Source organism: Haliotis rubra, unplaced genomic scaffold, assembly GCF_003918875.1.
Source record: "Haliotis rubra isolate DU_JTF1 unplaced genomic scaffold, ASM391887v1 Scf41, whole genome shotgun sequence".
In the NCBI taxonomy this organism is placed as follows: domain Eukaryota; kingdom Metazoa; phylum Mollusca; class Gastropoda; order Lepetellida; family Haliotidae; genus Haliotis; species Haliotis rubra.
This window is the reverse complement of record NW_025767091.1, coordinates 1,055,993-1,070,605: the sequence shown is the minus strand read 5'-3', so window position 1 is coordinate 1,070,605 and position 14,613 is coordinate 1,055,993. Positions and strand designations below refer to the sequence as shown.

Sequence of the window (14,613 nt, the reverse complement as noted above, 5' to 3'; positions counted from 1 at the left end):
AAGATCTGAGAAGATGATAATTTCATCTGCTAAGACGATCTTTCTTACATCTACGTAGATGATAGTGTAATATAATGATATCGTCTGTTAATTCCTATTCATTCCAATTTTAATAAATAGGTGAGGTGAGGTGAAATTGGGTTTAACGTCGTGCTTGAGAATATTTCGCTCATATGACGACGTGCATGCGTGTGTATGTGTATGTGCGGCTGCTTGTACTAGCCCAGACTTAAGCTGGTTTTATTTATAGTGCTAGCCCACTGAGATACCATGCCGCAGTGAAGCATGAATACCTTACTCAGACACATTATACTGACTCCGAGCCGACCAGTCCTTGTTGTACCCATTAATGCCGAGCGCCAGGCAGGGACCAACAAGTACCATATTTTAACGTCTTTTGGTATGACGCGGTCGGGGGTCGAGCCCGCGACCTTCTGCTCTCCGGGCGGACGCTCTAACCACTACACCACGGTGGCGGTTTCTAATAAATAAAGTTGACATGTCTAATTTCATCAAATTAATCAAGTTTGAAAAAAATATGTTAAAACGAAGGAAAAATAAAATGTCCACTGGTCAATGAACGATAGGCGGTGGGGTAGCCTTGTAGTTAAAGCGTTCGCTCATCACACCTAAGACCTGGGTTCGATTCCCCACAAGCGAACAATGAAAGAAATTTGAATTTCTTGTGTCTTGTGCTGGAATATTGCAGGGATATTGCTAAAAGCGTCCAAAAAATCCTACTCACACACTCACTCAAAGAATACTGACCTTGTCGAAGCAGACAACGTTGATGGTGCCGCAGATGTTGATGCCGCGAGGGCTGATGCAGAAGATGCCTGCCTTCTTCAGCCGCTGCTGGGCAAATACGATGCCAACACCGAGGGCAGCCGGGAGGGCTGGGGGGACTGCTATTGTAAGTAGAACCAGCGTGTGGATGACGATATCTCCCGCGGTGTCGTTGTTCCTTACCTACGACAACAAACACATCTTTACAGGACCGTTTTGTGGATTGGGTGGACAAATTGTCTTAGATGCCGCTATTCTATGTCCATTGGTAACATATATAAAATGATCAGCAGGGAAACAACCGACTTTCCGCTCCCCGGGCAGATGTTGTATCCATGGTGAAGGCCATTCCTACGAATACTCTTTACCAAGTGGCCCGTGAAGATCCGGGTTAGAATTGATCTTCAGCAACCCATGCTTGTTGTAAGAGGCGACTATCGGGATTGGGTGGTCAGGCTCGCTGACTTGGTTGACACATGTCATCGTATCCCAATTGCGCAGGTCGATGTTCATGCTGTTGATCACTGGATTGTCTGGTCCAGACTCGAGTATTTACAGACCGCCGCCATATAGCTGGAATATTGCTGAGTGCGGCGTAAAATTAAACTCGATCACTCACATAGACAAAGACAAGATTTGGCACAGTTAACATTTAAAGTATGTTAGTATACTATATATATGAATAAACATCGATAGCCTTTTTTTCACGCCGCCCTCAGCATATTCCAGCTATATAGTGGCGGTCTGTAAATAATCAAGTCTGGACCAGATAACCCAGTGATCAACAGCAGGAGCATCGATCTATTGGGATACAATGACATGTGTCAACCAAGTCAGCAAGCCTGACAACTCGATCCCATTAGTCGCTTCTTACGACAAGCATGGGTCTTCATGGTTAATTTTATATGTTTTTAACAAAAGAGATGTTGCATTTTATGCGGAATGAACTTCTTCGTTTCGAAAGGAAACTCCTACACTCACCATCAATACTACTGTGTAGATGACACCCAGTGATGCGATGAAACCAAGGATACCGATGAACCAATAGGATTGTATATCAAAAGCTTATTTAGGAGGACAACATCGTTTCCTTTGTGATCATGAAACTCATTTTCAAACAAACACGCCTTATTGACAAATAAGCGCTTCTTTCAGACCTAACACATACGTTCGAAATATTCGTACTAGTAGTCGTACAAAATAAGATGCATGTCTTTACCACTTGTTGATTATTTCTTGTTCAAACCCCATTATAAATATACCGTAAAGAGCAAACCCATCCGGGCTGTTTTGAGGGAGCGGCGTCCTAAAATGTCTACAGAAACCCAAAAATTAAAACCCCGTGATTTCCCCCTAACCCTGTAACCTGACTCAATAACCGGTTGCAATGTGTAACATTGTACCTGTTTTCCTAATGTCTCCCCTAAATGCGTGACCCCTACCCACCACTTTGTAGCCTGTAACAATGCGTCCTTACATTGGAACATGAACATCTGTTTCTCCTGCTATGTAAAATGTAACCCTCTTACACTAGAGGGGCGGTGGGGTAGCCTAGTGGTTAAAGCGTCCGCTTGTCACGCCGAAGACCCGGATTCGAATCCCATCATGGGTACAATGTGTGAAGCCCATTTCAGGTGTCCCCCGCCGTGATGTTGCTAAAGGCGGCGTAAAACTAAACTCAGTCAGTCAGTCAGTCGTCACGCCGAATGCTCGGGTTCGATTCCCCACATGGGTACAATGTTTGAAGCCCATTTCTGGTGTTCCCCGCTTTGATATTGCTGGAATATTGCTAAAAGTGGCGTAGAACCCAACTCACTCACTCATTGCTACACTAGACCTACCCTGTAGCTTGTTACACTGTGTTTCCTACCCTGTAACCTCGCTTCTCCTACCCTGGCACCTTGTAACACTGTAGCCTGTAACAGTACTGTACCCGATATAAATGCACAGTAGTTTCTGTACACTACCTGTCAGCATACTCTCGTTGACGATGCAGTTGCCGTTGATGAGGACGGCGTCGCACTGCATCATGCAGCCGTGTCGAGGCACCTCTATGACATCACCCGGCACAAGGTCTTCCGACGATATGTCTTCGTACACTGAAACACGAATATGACAGTTTGATAAATAATATTTAACACATTATTCTAGATTTACGCTACCTTAAAGATGATTAGATAAATGTACACATATACAGACTGGATCCGGGCAAGAACTGGTCTTCAGCAACCCATTCTTGTTAGAGGGTACTAACGGGATCGGGTGGTCGCACTCGCTGACACGGTCGATGATTGCCATTGTATCTCAGTTGCGCACACTGATGCTCATGATGTCAATCACCGGATTGCCTGGTCCCGACTCGATTATTTACAGACCGCCACAATATAACTGGAATATTGCTGAGAGCGGCGTTAAACAACAATCAAACCGGTTCGGTACCCAGGAGAGGAGGAGATATCAAAATGAATTAAAGCGTACATTACAATAGAATAAGCTTGCACCCTGAGGGGAGTTTCTATCCTAAGGAGTGGGTGGTTTCATCCTGAAATGTTGCTGAGTGCGGCGTTAGGAAACGAACTAACTGACGATCTCAGGGCATTAAATGAGCAAAATGAACTCACGGACAGAGTGCTTTATCGTTATATCTTTTATAAATAATTCGACAGAACGCTAAAATGTAAAAAACACATTGAAAGTGAGTGAGTAAGTGAGTTTAGTTTTACTCCGCACCACATTGAAAGATTGTACACACACAGAACAAAGGAAGGTGTGTAGCAATAACAATGTTTGCTTGTGACGAAGAAGGTCGGGGTTCAATATGACAATACGCATCCTTGTAAATGTAGGGGAGATAACTTGTGCCCAATCCTTTCATGTGAATATAATGTTTCGAACTAAACCAGTTAGCCAGAGCAATACCAACGCTAAAATATAGTCATGACTGCGTGATAATGTATGTATTACATTATAAAATGTGTAAGAAATCGTTATTATATACATATGGACATGAAGTTAGTAGTATTTGAGGCGTCTTTTGTTACATTACATTTTTCACCACAACCTGTTGATATAAGTGTAAAATTCTAATCTGATCCTTTGGCATTGACATATTGATATCGAATAAAAGGAACCGATATGAGAGTTGTTTGAACTGATAACAAGCTAAGCTGACCAATGGTTGACGCTGATGGTACTTACCGTCCCCGCCACGACACACGGTGACGATGGTTGAGGAGCTGATGGTGCTGCGGAGAGCTCTCTGCATCTGCAACAACATTGAGTGAGTGAGGATAGTGAGGGTGAGTGAGTTTTAGTTTTACGCCGCTTTTAGCAACATTCCAGCAATATCACGGTGGGGGCACCAGAAATGGGCTTCACACATTGTACTCATGTGGGGAATCGAACCCGGGTGTTCAGCGTGACGAGAGAACGCTTTAACACTGCACTACCCCACCGCTCGAGTGAGGGTAGAAGCCGCTGTTCACTTTTAACAATTCATCAGCCTGATGATGATGATGATGATGATGATTGTAATGATGAAGGAGAGCTTACCTTCCTCGTCTGGTAGATGGTAATGATGATGGAGAGGCTGGAGATAAAGACGATGCAGCTGGCGTAGATGGTGTAGTCGTCAGCAAACCAGATAGAGACACTGAACACTTGGAACACATAGAAGGGGGACAGCACCTGTGTCGACATAGGGATGTCGAGTGAGTATGTGAGTAGGATTTTACGCAGCTTTTAACAGTATTCCAATAACATCACGGCAAGGGACACAAGAAATGGGCTTCACACATTGCACCCATGTGGGGAATGGGGAATCGAACCCGGGTCGTCGGCGTGACAAGAGAACGCTTTAACCGCTGGGCTACCCCGTCGGGCTACACAATCGGATTTGATAACACCGAAGCTGCTCCTACTCGTCTTCTGATAATATTGATGACAAATGTTAATGAAGATGAATGTGAAGATGATGAAATGATTACGTTAATGCTGCACTTAGTGTCGCTGTTTCTCGTGAAATAATGACCAGGATGTTGCAACTCCTACTGACAGTAACGACGAGGATGAAGATGATGACAGTGTGCAGGTGCTTGTGGTGGTAATGAGCGAGTCAGCTTAGTTTTAAGCCGCTTTTAGCAATATTCCAGCAATATCACGGCGGGGGACACCATAAATGGGCTTCACACATTGTACCAATGTATGGAATCGAACCCGGGTCTTCGGACTGACGAGCCAACGCTTTAACCACTAGGCTACCCCACCGCCCCAGCTGGTAATGAAAGATGCCGGACAGGGGAGCCATGTCCTTGCGTTGACGTTGACTTGCCTCTTTGAACAATATCTTGATAATCGGCATCACGTGGACTCGAATGGAGTTGACACCATACAGAACTTGTCTGAAAAATTTACACATTCGTTTTAACATAAAGATGAGAGTAATTATCATAACATCAATATACCGCACTTGACAGGGTTGGTTGGTTGGTGGTTGTTTAACGCCAATATTCCAGCTATATCTGTAATTGAGTCTGGACCAGACAATCCAGTGATCAACAGCATGGGCATCGGTTTAACGCAGCACTTAGTTTAACGCAGCACTTAGCAATATTCCAGCTATATGCTGCTATCTGTACATAATCGACCAGACAATCCAGTGATTTTCTGTATTAGCAACTGGGATACGATGACATGTGTCAACCAAGCCAGCGAGCCTGACCACCTAATCCCGATAGTCGCCTCTTACAACAAGCATGGGTTGCTGAAGATCAATCAACCCTGATCTTCACGGGCCACTTGGTAAAGAGTATTCATAGGAATGGCCTTCACCATGGATACAGCATCTGACCGGAGAGCAGAAGGTCGGTTGTTTCCCTGCCTGGCAACCGACGATCAGGGGATAAAACAAGAACTGACTAGCTCGAAGTCATTATGCTGTGTGGTATAAGCAGAGCAAATCTGGGATTCGAATCGGGTTTTCAAAGTTTGGACACACAAAAAAAGACGCAGCTCATAGTACCTTAGACCACTGGGCCATCCATCAGGAATATACTACAAAGAGTGGCAATTTGTTTTAAAGATAGTCAAACGGATTGATAGAAACAATTGAAATTTAGCACAAGTCCAATATACATTAACATATTTTATGAAATAACAGCAACTACGGTTATGACGAACTCAAAGGGAACATTTGTTTTAGTTCGGTCTAACCGTAGTTCGTTATATGTAGTTCGGCTAAAATATGCATCAGGTAGTCGGAGAAAAACAACCACGAGGCTTCCTTGTCGCCCTTTGGGTCATATTTATTGAAACTATTTAAAGAATATATGTTGTGTTTCTTATGTAGTTGAGCATTAACAATTTGGAAGCGTTTCACATGTAGTTAAGGAACAGGCAGATCGGCAACTAAGTGATAAATCCAAGTATTCGTTATATACTGTTTCTCGCTTCAGTGAATAAAAATACACAGACACAAATACAGCCATGAAATATGTTGCGTTTCTTAAGTGCTTCAGTATGAACTTTTGAGTGAAAATGGATACAAGATACATTTAGGGACACCAAATAATAATCGCTTGGTCACAGTTTCTAAACACATGTTGCGTTTCTTAAGTGCTTCAGAATGACCAACGCCGTTCGGATACATAGAACTGGCAGCCATCTTCCTTATTTCCATAATAAATGTTGCCTTTCTTTTCTGCGTCAGTATGTACACGTGGCAATTACTGAGAGCATCTTCGGGTCGAGTGTGTTCTGAGACAAATATGTGCTTTGAGAATATAGCTATGTGTAAACAGCCCCGGTACGGACACTCTTCGATTGGATCAACGCCGATAATATCGAGTTTAATATCTATGACACTGAGATCAGCTCTGATGATATAAAACTATATGGCACTTTCATGTGTGAAATTAGCATACCTCGTTCTTTGTTCATCATACGCCAGGCCTGTTTGTTGGTGGAAGAAGGTACACTCCTTGTCCTTGTCAAACCCTCTGCAACAACATGGGCATGTCATGGTTATGAAGGCAGTGCGTGTTTGTTTGGAAATTACCGCTACATTGGACAATATTCCAGCTATATTGCCCTGGACCCCGTTCCTCAAAGCGATCGTAGCGCTACGACAGTCGTAAGTCTATGTTAAAGTATGGGAGTTACGATCATCTTAGCGCTACGATCGCTATGAGGAACGGGGCACTGGTCCGTAGCTTGGTCTTGTTTGTTTGCCGCTACACGCCGTACTCAGCTATATGTAACTAATTGAGTCTGGACCATACAATCCAATGAGTGAGTCAGTTTTTTCGCCGATTCTAACCCAGCTCTTCACGGTCGCGTATAAGTGTGAGACAAAGATAGCTCAGTCAGGGTGAGATACTGTGGCAGTAATCATTCCGAGGTTACAACAGAATTGATGTTTACAGACAAAAGACGATTCTGATGCGGCAAAGCAGAATCTGTTTGAATATTGAATAACTTCAAACTTTAAAAAGAGCTTTGCCTATTAAATTCAATATGAAAGACATCTGACCTCAGTCGTGTAAATTCTTTTTTTTCTGTGTCCCAAATATACTTGATTTTCTTGCAGATAAAGTAACGTATTAGACCACTTCCCTTCTGAAAGGGAATCAGAAACGTATACGCCCCAAATTACCTGGAATGTAAATTATAAAGCTATATATATATATATCATAGTTGTATCATACATACATTCGTGACATCATGAATATATCCGTGACATCATACATGTAGCCGTGACATCATAAATTATAGCTGTGACATCATAAAAAAGTATCGACAAGGATATGTCGGTAACGTCATAAATATGTCCGTAATATCACAAATATATCCTTAAAATAACCACACCATAAATATATCAGTTACCTGATCAGTACAGAGCATAGGTCTTGAAAAGAATCAGGCGTTCTTTTACTTCTTTTGATCAGTATATATTGGCTAAGAGTCCGAGAACAAAGTTCGTTTCTTATCACCAATCGTCTGTGTCATTCCGGTGCTTTAACCCGCACTACACTGGTCCTTCTAACACCTTTGTTAAATCACCTGTAACATAATAACATCTCACCTTGGTTGATGCGTTGGAGGCTTGTGCCCGCTGCGGCGTCTGGGTGTTCTTGGAGTGGCCCGTCAGGTCTCTGGCAGATAGTGCACATGTCTTCATACACACATTATATTGAGGGGCAGTTAGGTAGCATAGTGGTTAAAGTGTCTATTTGTCCCGCCGAAGACCCGAGTTCGAATCCCCATATTGGTACAATGTGTGAAGCCTATTTCTGGTGTCCCCCGCCGTGCTATTGCTGTAATATTGCAAAAAGCGCCGTAAAAGGTAAAACTCACTCATTCATTTTGTTGGTTTCGATAAAATACGGGATTTGAAAAGGCCAAATATGTATGACTTTTAGAACCAACATTCAAAGAACCTTGGCAACTAAAATCTTTGAACAAACATTGTTTTTACATAAACATTATTTATGATAGTTTATCAAGAACTGATAACGTGTATGTATGTTAAATATGCACGTGCATCTTGCTCCTTAGCAACATACGTTGTGAAAAACACGTTTTCTATCTGAGCTTTCGGAATATGTATGAATATGCAAGCAGTCACACTCACTGTGTTTTCACAGTGGATTTAAACCAGTCCTTCCACTGGTCCTGAAACAAAATTTTAAAAATTACAAGATATCAAATACAGAAAGTTGCCTTTACCAGACATACACATACCAAGTAACGATATACTTTATAATCAACTGATTTCGCCTTCAGTAACATGGACAGTAAGCACCTTGTGTGGATGGCCTTATTTTCTATAACACTGTCGTAGAAACTACCGGGGAGCACCTGGAGTGGGTGGCCTTACCTTCAATAACACTGTCGTAGCAACCGCCAGTGAGCACCTGGAGTGGATGGCCTTACCTTCAATAACACTGTTGTAGCAACCGCCAGTGAGCACCTGGAGTGGGTAGCCTTTACAAACAGGTGTGGCAGCCAATAGAAGAAGAGTCTCAGCAGGCCGACCGTGATGATGATGAAGAACCACACGACAGCTGTCTTCAGCTTATGGGGCCTAAACCCGGAGATTTCCTGAAATAAAGTGGATGATAGAGTTTGGTTCAACACCGATACCTTTAATATCCTAGGATATCAAGAAGGCACCCAAAATTTACCCATTGTGTTCCTCTTTTAATCTTCGGCGAAATACCTTTGACATGCGCTTCTACGTCTCCTGAGCATGTGCTTGTTCATTGCATTCTGATAATGTTTTGTTGCCAAAGATAGTCAGTTCCTATACGCCTTGAAAGCCAAAAAACCAGCATGACACTCAACTATTGTCGCCAGTGTATTGTCTCTGTAGCGGTGCCTAGTGGCCCATCAAGGGTGCTCTGGCCGGCATTTTGATCTTGACCAGTGGCATTTCATCCATGAATGTGTCATGTCGATTACCCTGAGACACCTCCAGAGAAGTCTCGGCATATCCAAGATGAATCTGGACTTATCTGAAGACATGACGGCGATCCCTTAAAGGTTACTCTTAAAACACCATTGAAATGCCTAGAATGTTTCAGTTTGTTAACGGAGGTACAACACCTAATCGCCAGCTGAGCTGCATGAACAAGATTTCAAATCGTATGGTCAGAAACTTCAATTCCAGTGGTCTGGTGAAAGTGAACGGCCAGTTGACTTGTTTTCTTAAAAATCCTCTTTTAAAAGTTCGGTCCTGCACTTTAGTTGTTGACTTTGAGCGTACGGTGCGGGGCCAATGATTTTTCTGCAGAAACCAATTCTAAATTCTGCAAATCACAGACTGCGACACATTGAACACATGGCTTCCTTTCGCTGTTGAAAAGACAGGTATATTACGAGCATGTCATAGACCGCCCACACCATCCCCATCCCAACCCCTAACCACGAGTAAGGAAGGACCAACTACATCTGTAATTTTTTAATTCCAATTCCCCAATTGGAGGAATCCAACGCCGCTTTTTACTAAAGTTCGAGAGTATTTGCAGAAATCCTTCAAGGTAATGAAATAAAACTTTTGGTTACAGGGGAAATAAACATGATCCGAAAACACTCATAGCGATGAATGAAACTTGGATTCTGAACAACTGTTTTAAAATATATCAATATCAATATAACTATATCAATATTACGAGATGTGTTAAAAATACAGATGACGATTGTCGGTCTTAAAATGTGATAAGAGCCGGACTTTTCAAAATAAATTGTCGATAGTTTGAGAGAATTTGCAAACAGAGAACTTTGAATTCATTAAATCATATTCTGTGTCAGTTCGATGAATTGGAATGTAACTGACGGGACTTGACACGATGTGACCAATTGTCTTCACAAGAGTGTGAGTGAGTGAGTGAGTGAGTGAGTGAGTGAGTGAGTGAGTGAGTGAGTGAGTGAGTGAGTGAGTCAGTGAGTGAGTGAGTGAGTGAGTGAGTGAGTGAGTGAGTGAGTGAGTGAGTGAGTGAGTGAGTGAGTGAGTAGTGGGGTTTTAGGCGTCTTCGAACAGTATTCAATAATATTCAGTAATATCACTGCTTGTCAGGAAGGAAAGTTCAAAGCGATACATGTTTGAGTCGTTTAAAACTGTTGTCAAACGCTTGAGCAGACAAACTGAGAATTATGTTCAGGGCAAATTGTGACCTTCACATCCACGATCATAGCTTTCTGCCGTGCCCAAGGGAAGCAACTCTGCATAGAGAATTGCGGTGTCATTGACGACTGACCGGCCGTACGTCTTCCCGATATAAGATGAGGTGCACATCACATCACAACCAAGGATAACATGTAAACAAGCCTTCGGATGCACTCGTCATATTCCGTCACCTTTCGGTAGCAATGGCGTACTGACGTAAAAATATATACTGTCAACTGCATACACATCGATCCATCAGCAAGTAAATCATTCATTCAACATGACGACAGTTTTGAAACAAAAATATTCCTAATAGAAATACGGTTATGTATAAGTCTTATATGAAAAATCACTTGTGACATGCAACGTGATACCACGTAACCTGGATAATCCTGTTCAAAATGGATTTCGCACAATTTTAACCGAGATAAACTCCAGGACAGTGTTGATCTGAGTGTGAGTGTGAGTGTGAGCACAGATATAAAATAGATAGCGCCGTCGTTTGAGACAATCCCTGTGAACTGTTGGGCTTGGTTTCATGTCCCAAAATAACCAACAGGTTACAAACTGCGTACATGTTTTGACAGGGTTCGTGTGTCGTTGGTATGTATGTTGACGAGTCCTCAGACAATATACAGTTCCGGCCAAAAGAAAGTGCTTGACGGTGGCTTAAATGAGACTAATAAGAAATAGTTATTCACACTTTGCTAAGGATCAAATCATTGATTCAACAGAAAACTATGATGTGGGGACAAATTGTAAGCATGGATCCAAGTTTTCAGTATGTCATTTCATCTGGTGGATCCCATACCTGCTATGATTTGCAAAATAGTTGACAGGTGCCATGAAAACCATTTTTATGGTTACTCATGTATCAAGTGCATACGGTTAGCTTAAAGTGGCTGTTTTGCAGAAGATGTGTTACCATATCACTATTTATCCAGTTTTAAATGGATATAATTTCAAACTAAAAATCTACGTTTAAGTAAAGTTGCGAATTTTTGTGATTCCTTAGCAAAGTGTGAGTAGTATAGCTATTTAATGATGATGTAGTCGATACTGATGCCGAGTTTACATGCATCATTATCAATGTGTGTCTCAACAGTTGACGTGCTCATGGCGTCACAAGGTACAGTGCGTGAGTTTAGTTTTACGCCGCTTTAAACAATATTCCAGCAATGTCACGGCGGGGGACTCCAGAAATGGGCTTCACACATTGTACCCATGTGGGGAATCGAACCGGATTGAGCGCTGAGCGCAAATCAGTAATAATTAGTATTGATTTTCCAGTGTGGAAGTTTAGAAGGTTTATTGGTTATGTCTTGGTCTTAATGCAGGATATATTACCACCCAAACACACACAACGCGGTAATCTCTTTATCATAGAATGCCAATCGTTGGTAGAGTATTCATTTATCATGATTCGGAAACTGCTTAAAAGTTGGACGTTTTCCTGGGTAGTGCTCAATAACATACCACCTTTGTTTAAAGTCGCCTTACAGCAACATTCCAGCTGTCTGGAAACAATCTAGCTTGGACTAGACATTATAGTGATTGACATCATGAGCACCGATCAACGCAACTGAGATTTAGTTACATGCATCAACCAAGTCGGCGAGCCTGAAAACTCGATCCGGTGAATATTACGAATTTACGATATGCGTGGATTGGTAAACCAGAAATTCACGGCTACATATTACGTCACAAACTCAGAGATTCGTCAGTCGGAACTGACAACAGACATTCCTATACTTCTGAAACTTGTAGACAGCGGCATTCATATCCCATAAGCAGTTTCTGAGTACAACAATAATGTTTTGTCAGTATATGATTTCAAGCAAAATAGAATATGAAAAACAAAGTTTGCCAATAGCGTTATTACCAACAGATTACGGATTAAATAAAGTCATATTTAAGAATAGTGGCCTTATTATGTTATAAGTATATTGTAGAGAACCTGAAGGTTATTGGGCAGTAATTTCGCCTCGTTAAATGCAACTCTGCTTTATGAGATGTCACGTTTATACAAAATGGAATCAGCCCCTCGGGATATTCAAAATTGTGTAATCTTTTCCTCTGGCATTTTATTTAACTTTTGTCAATGTTTCTGCTGGTGGAGTGAAGTCCCGAGTTTCACCATAAGCTGAGCAGCATTTAGCTATGCCGAGGCACCTATAGGAGAAATGCTTGGACCGATACATTATTACCTCCACTTTGTTGTTAAAACATTTCTATTTATTTTCCTTCACAATTATCGGAGGCTCTGCACTGTTTTGCAATTTTCCCATGATACCAACGCATGTCCTGGTGTTACCAACATAACACACATCATAATAGTGAGGAAATTATCTTTTGAGCCAATGACCAACGGATCCTGACACAGATAAGGGACAGAACTCCGAACTGCGAATTATGGCACCACGACACCTCTGCCGTTTATTCCCCTTCTTGTGTTACTGGCAGTAGCAGAAACATGGACTTGGCATTAATGTGTCCTTGACATTGACATTGAAGTGTCCTTGGCATTAACATTGAAGTATCTTACCATTTGATCCTCCTCCTCTGGGTTGACATAGAGTCTCCCCGCCTTCATGGGAGGCGGCCCCGTCTGTGCCATCGTCAACGCCGACCCTGAAACAAAGGGCAAATAACTCCAGTCATAACAGAGTAATAGGAACCACAAAAATATTTGTTTATGAAATGCGCAGTTAAGAAAAAAGTGAGTGTCTGGCGTGTCAGCAGGAAAAGGCGTTCGTCAAGGGGAAACGAAAGGTAGTGAATGGAAGAATCGACGTCCAGCGTCCATTTAAAACCAGAAACGGGTGACAGTGTTTTGGATTTTACGCCGCATTAAACCTAATTTCAGGTAAAACAATGCCTGTCAGTTTGATATGGGAGGGTGTGCTGGTGACAAACATGGTAAGAGAAACATGGACTTGACATTGAATATTAATATTAATGTGTCCTTGACATCGGAGTGTCCTTGACATTAACATTGAAGTGACTTACATTTATATTGGAGTGTCCTTGACATTAACACTAAAGTGACCTTGGCATTAACATTGAAGTGACCTTGACATTAATGTCTTACCATCAGGTGCAGGTCGTAGACGAGTACAACCGTGGTGATCTAATGTTCACAAACATAGAAACATGTTCAGGGAGCAGCCTGAACAAAATGGGTGACAACAACCACCTCAAAGAAGTTCAATTTCATTCACTAACAGAAATGCTGTGCTTTTACATTTTCCTATTTCCCCAAAAACTAAACATGTCAGCGCCACAACCATCACCACTATCATCATCATCATCATCATCACCGTCGTCGTCGTCATCATCACCATTATTGTTGTCGTCGGTATCATCACCATCATCATTGTAAAGAAGTTCAATTTCATTCACTAACAGAAATGCTGTGCTTTTACATTTTCCTATTTCTCAAAAACCTAAAACATGTCAGCGCCACAACCATCACCACTATCATCATCATCATCATCATCCGTCGTCGTCGTCATCATCATCATCATCGTTGTCGTCGGTATCATCACCATCATCATTGTAAAGAAGTTCAATTTCATTCACTATCAGAAATGCTGTGCTTTTACAGGTTCCTATTTCCTGTTCTGATATTTGAAAACATCTTTCCAATCCTAAATTCTTAAAAAGTGTTAGTACACAATAAAACTGTACAATGCCGTTATGATTGCACGTGTAAATAATGTATTTTTCTCATAATTTCTTGTGGATTATAACGCTTCCTCTTTAGTTTAAATATTAACTCCATCATTACTATGAGGATGATGGTATTTTTAAAGATTTACTTGTCAGTAAAGTGATTTACTTGTCCGCAAAATGATTTACTTATCAGGAAAGTAACGAAAGACTAGTGTCACGACTGTACCCTGTTAAACTACTTGGCGAGCATTTACGAGACGCCGTGTTTCCAATGATCACAGACATCAGGGCATCTGATTTCTTACAAAATTAGGTGTTGTGTATTCAAGAAGGAGAAGAAGAAAAAGTAGAAGAAGGAAACGAAGAGGGCGAAAAAGTACTAAAGGTAGAAGATAAAAAAACAGTAGAAGAAGCAGTAGGGAGGGTGGAGGAAGAAGACGTAAAAATAGAAAAAGTAGAAGAAGAGAGAGAAAATAAGAAGTCAAAAG

At 41.7% G+C, this 14,613-nt stretch overlaps 1 protein-coding gene across 1 annotated transcript in view; it reads right to left on the bottom strand.

The window, feature by feature from the left end:
• LOC124287973 (polyamine-transporting ATPase 13A3-like) overlaps nt 1–13,067 on the bottom strand; it is a 37,240-nt gene extending 24,173 nt beyond the window's left edge. The window contains exons 1-12 of the mRNA XM_046724477.1: nt 12,996–13,067; nt 8,719–8,886; nt 8,417–8,457; nt 7,868–7,937; nt 7,316–7,401; nt 6,708–6,782; nt 5,117–5,186; nt 4,339–4,473; nt 3,985–4,051; nt 2,754–2,885; nt 2,233–2,243; nt 769–969 (exon numbers count right to left, since the gene is read on the bottom strand). Coding sequence (XP_046580433.1) covers nt 769–969; nt 2,233–2,243; nt 2,754–2,885; nt 3,985–4,051; nt 4,339–4,473; nt 5,117–5,186; nt 6,708–6,782; nt 7,316–7,401; nt 7,868–7,937; nt 8,417–8,457; nt 8,719–8,886; nt 12,996–13,067 — 1,128 coding nt within the window. The remainder of the gene's footprint in view (nt 1–768; nt 970–2,232; nt 2,244–2,753; nt 2,886–3,984; nt 4,052–4,338; nt 4,474–5,116; nt 5,187–6,707; nt 6,783–7,315; nt 7,402–7,867; nt 7,938–8,416; nt 8,458–8,718; nt 8,887–12,995) is intronic.
• Between the last annotated feature and the right edge of the window lie 1,546 nt (nt 13,068–14,613).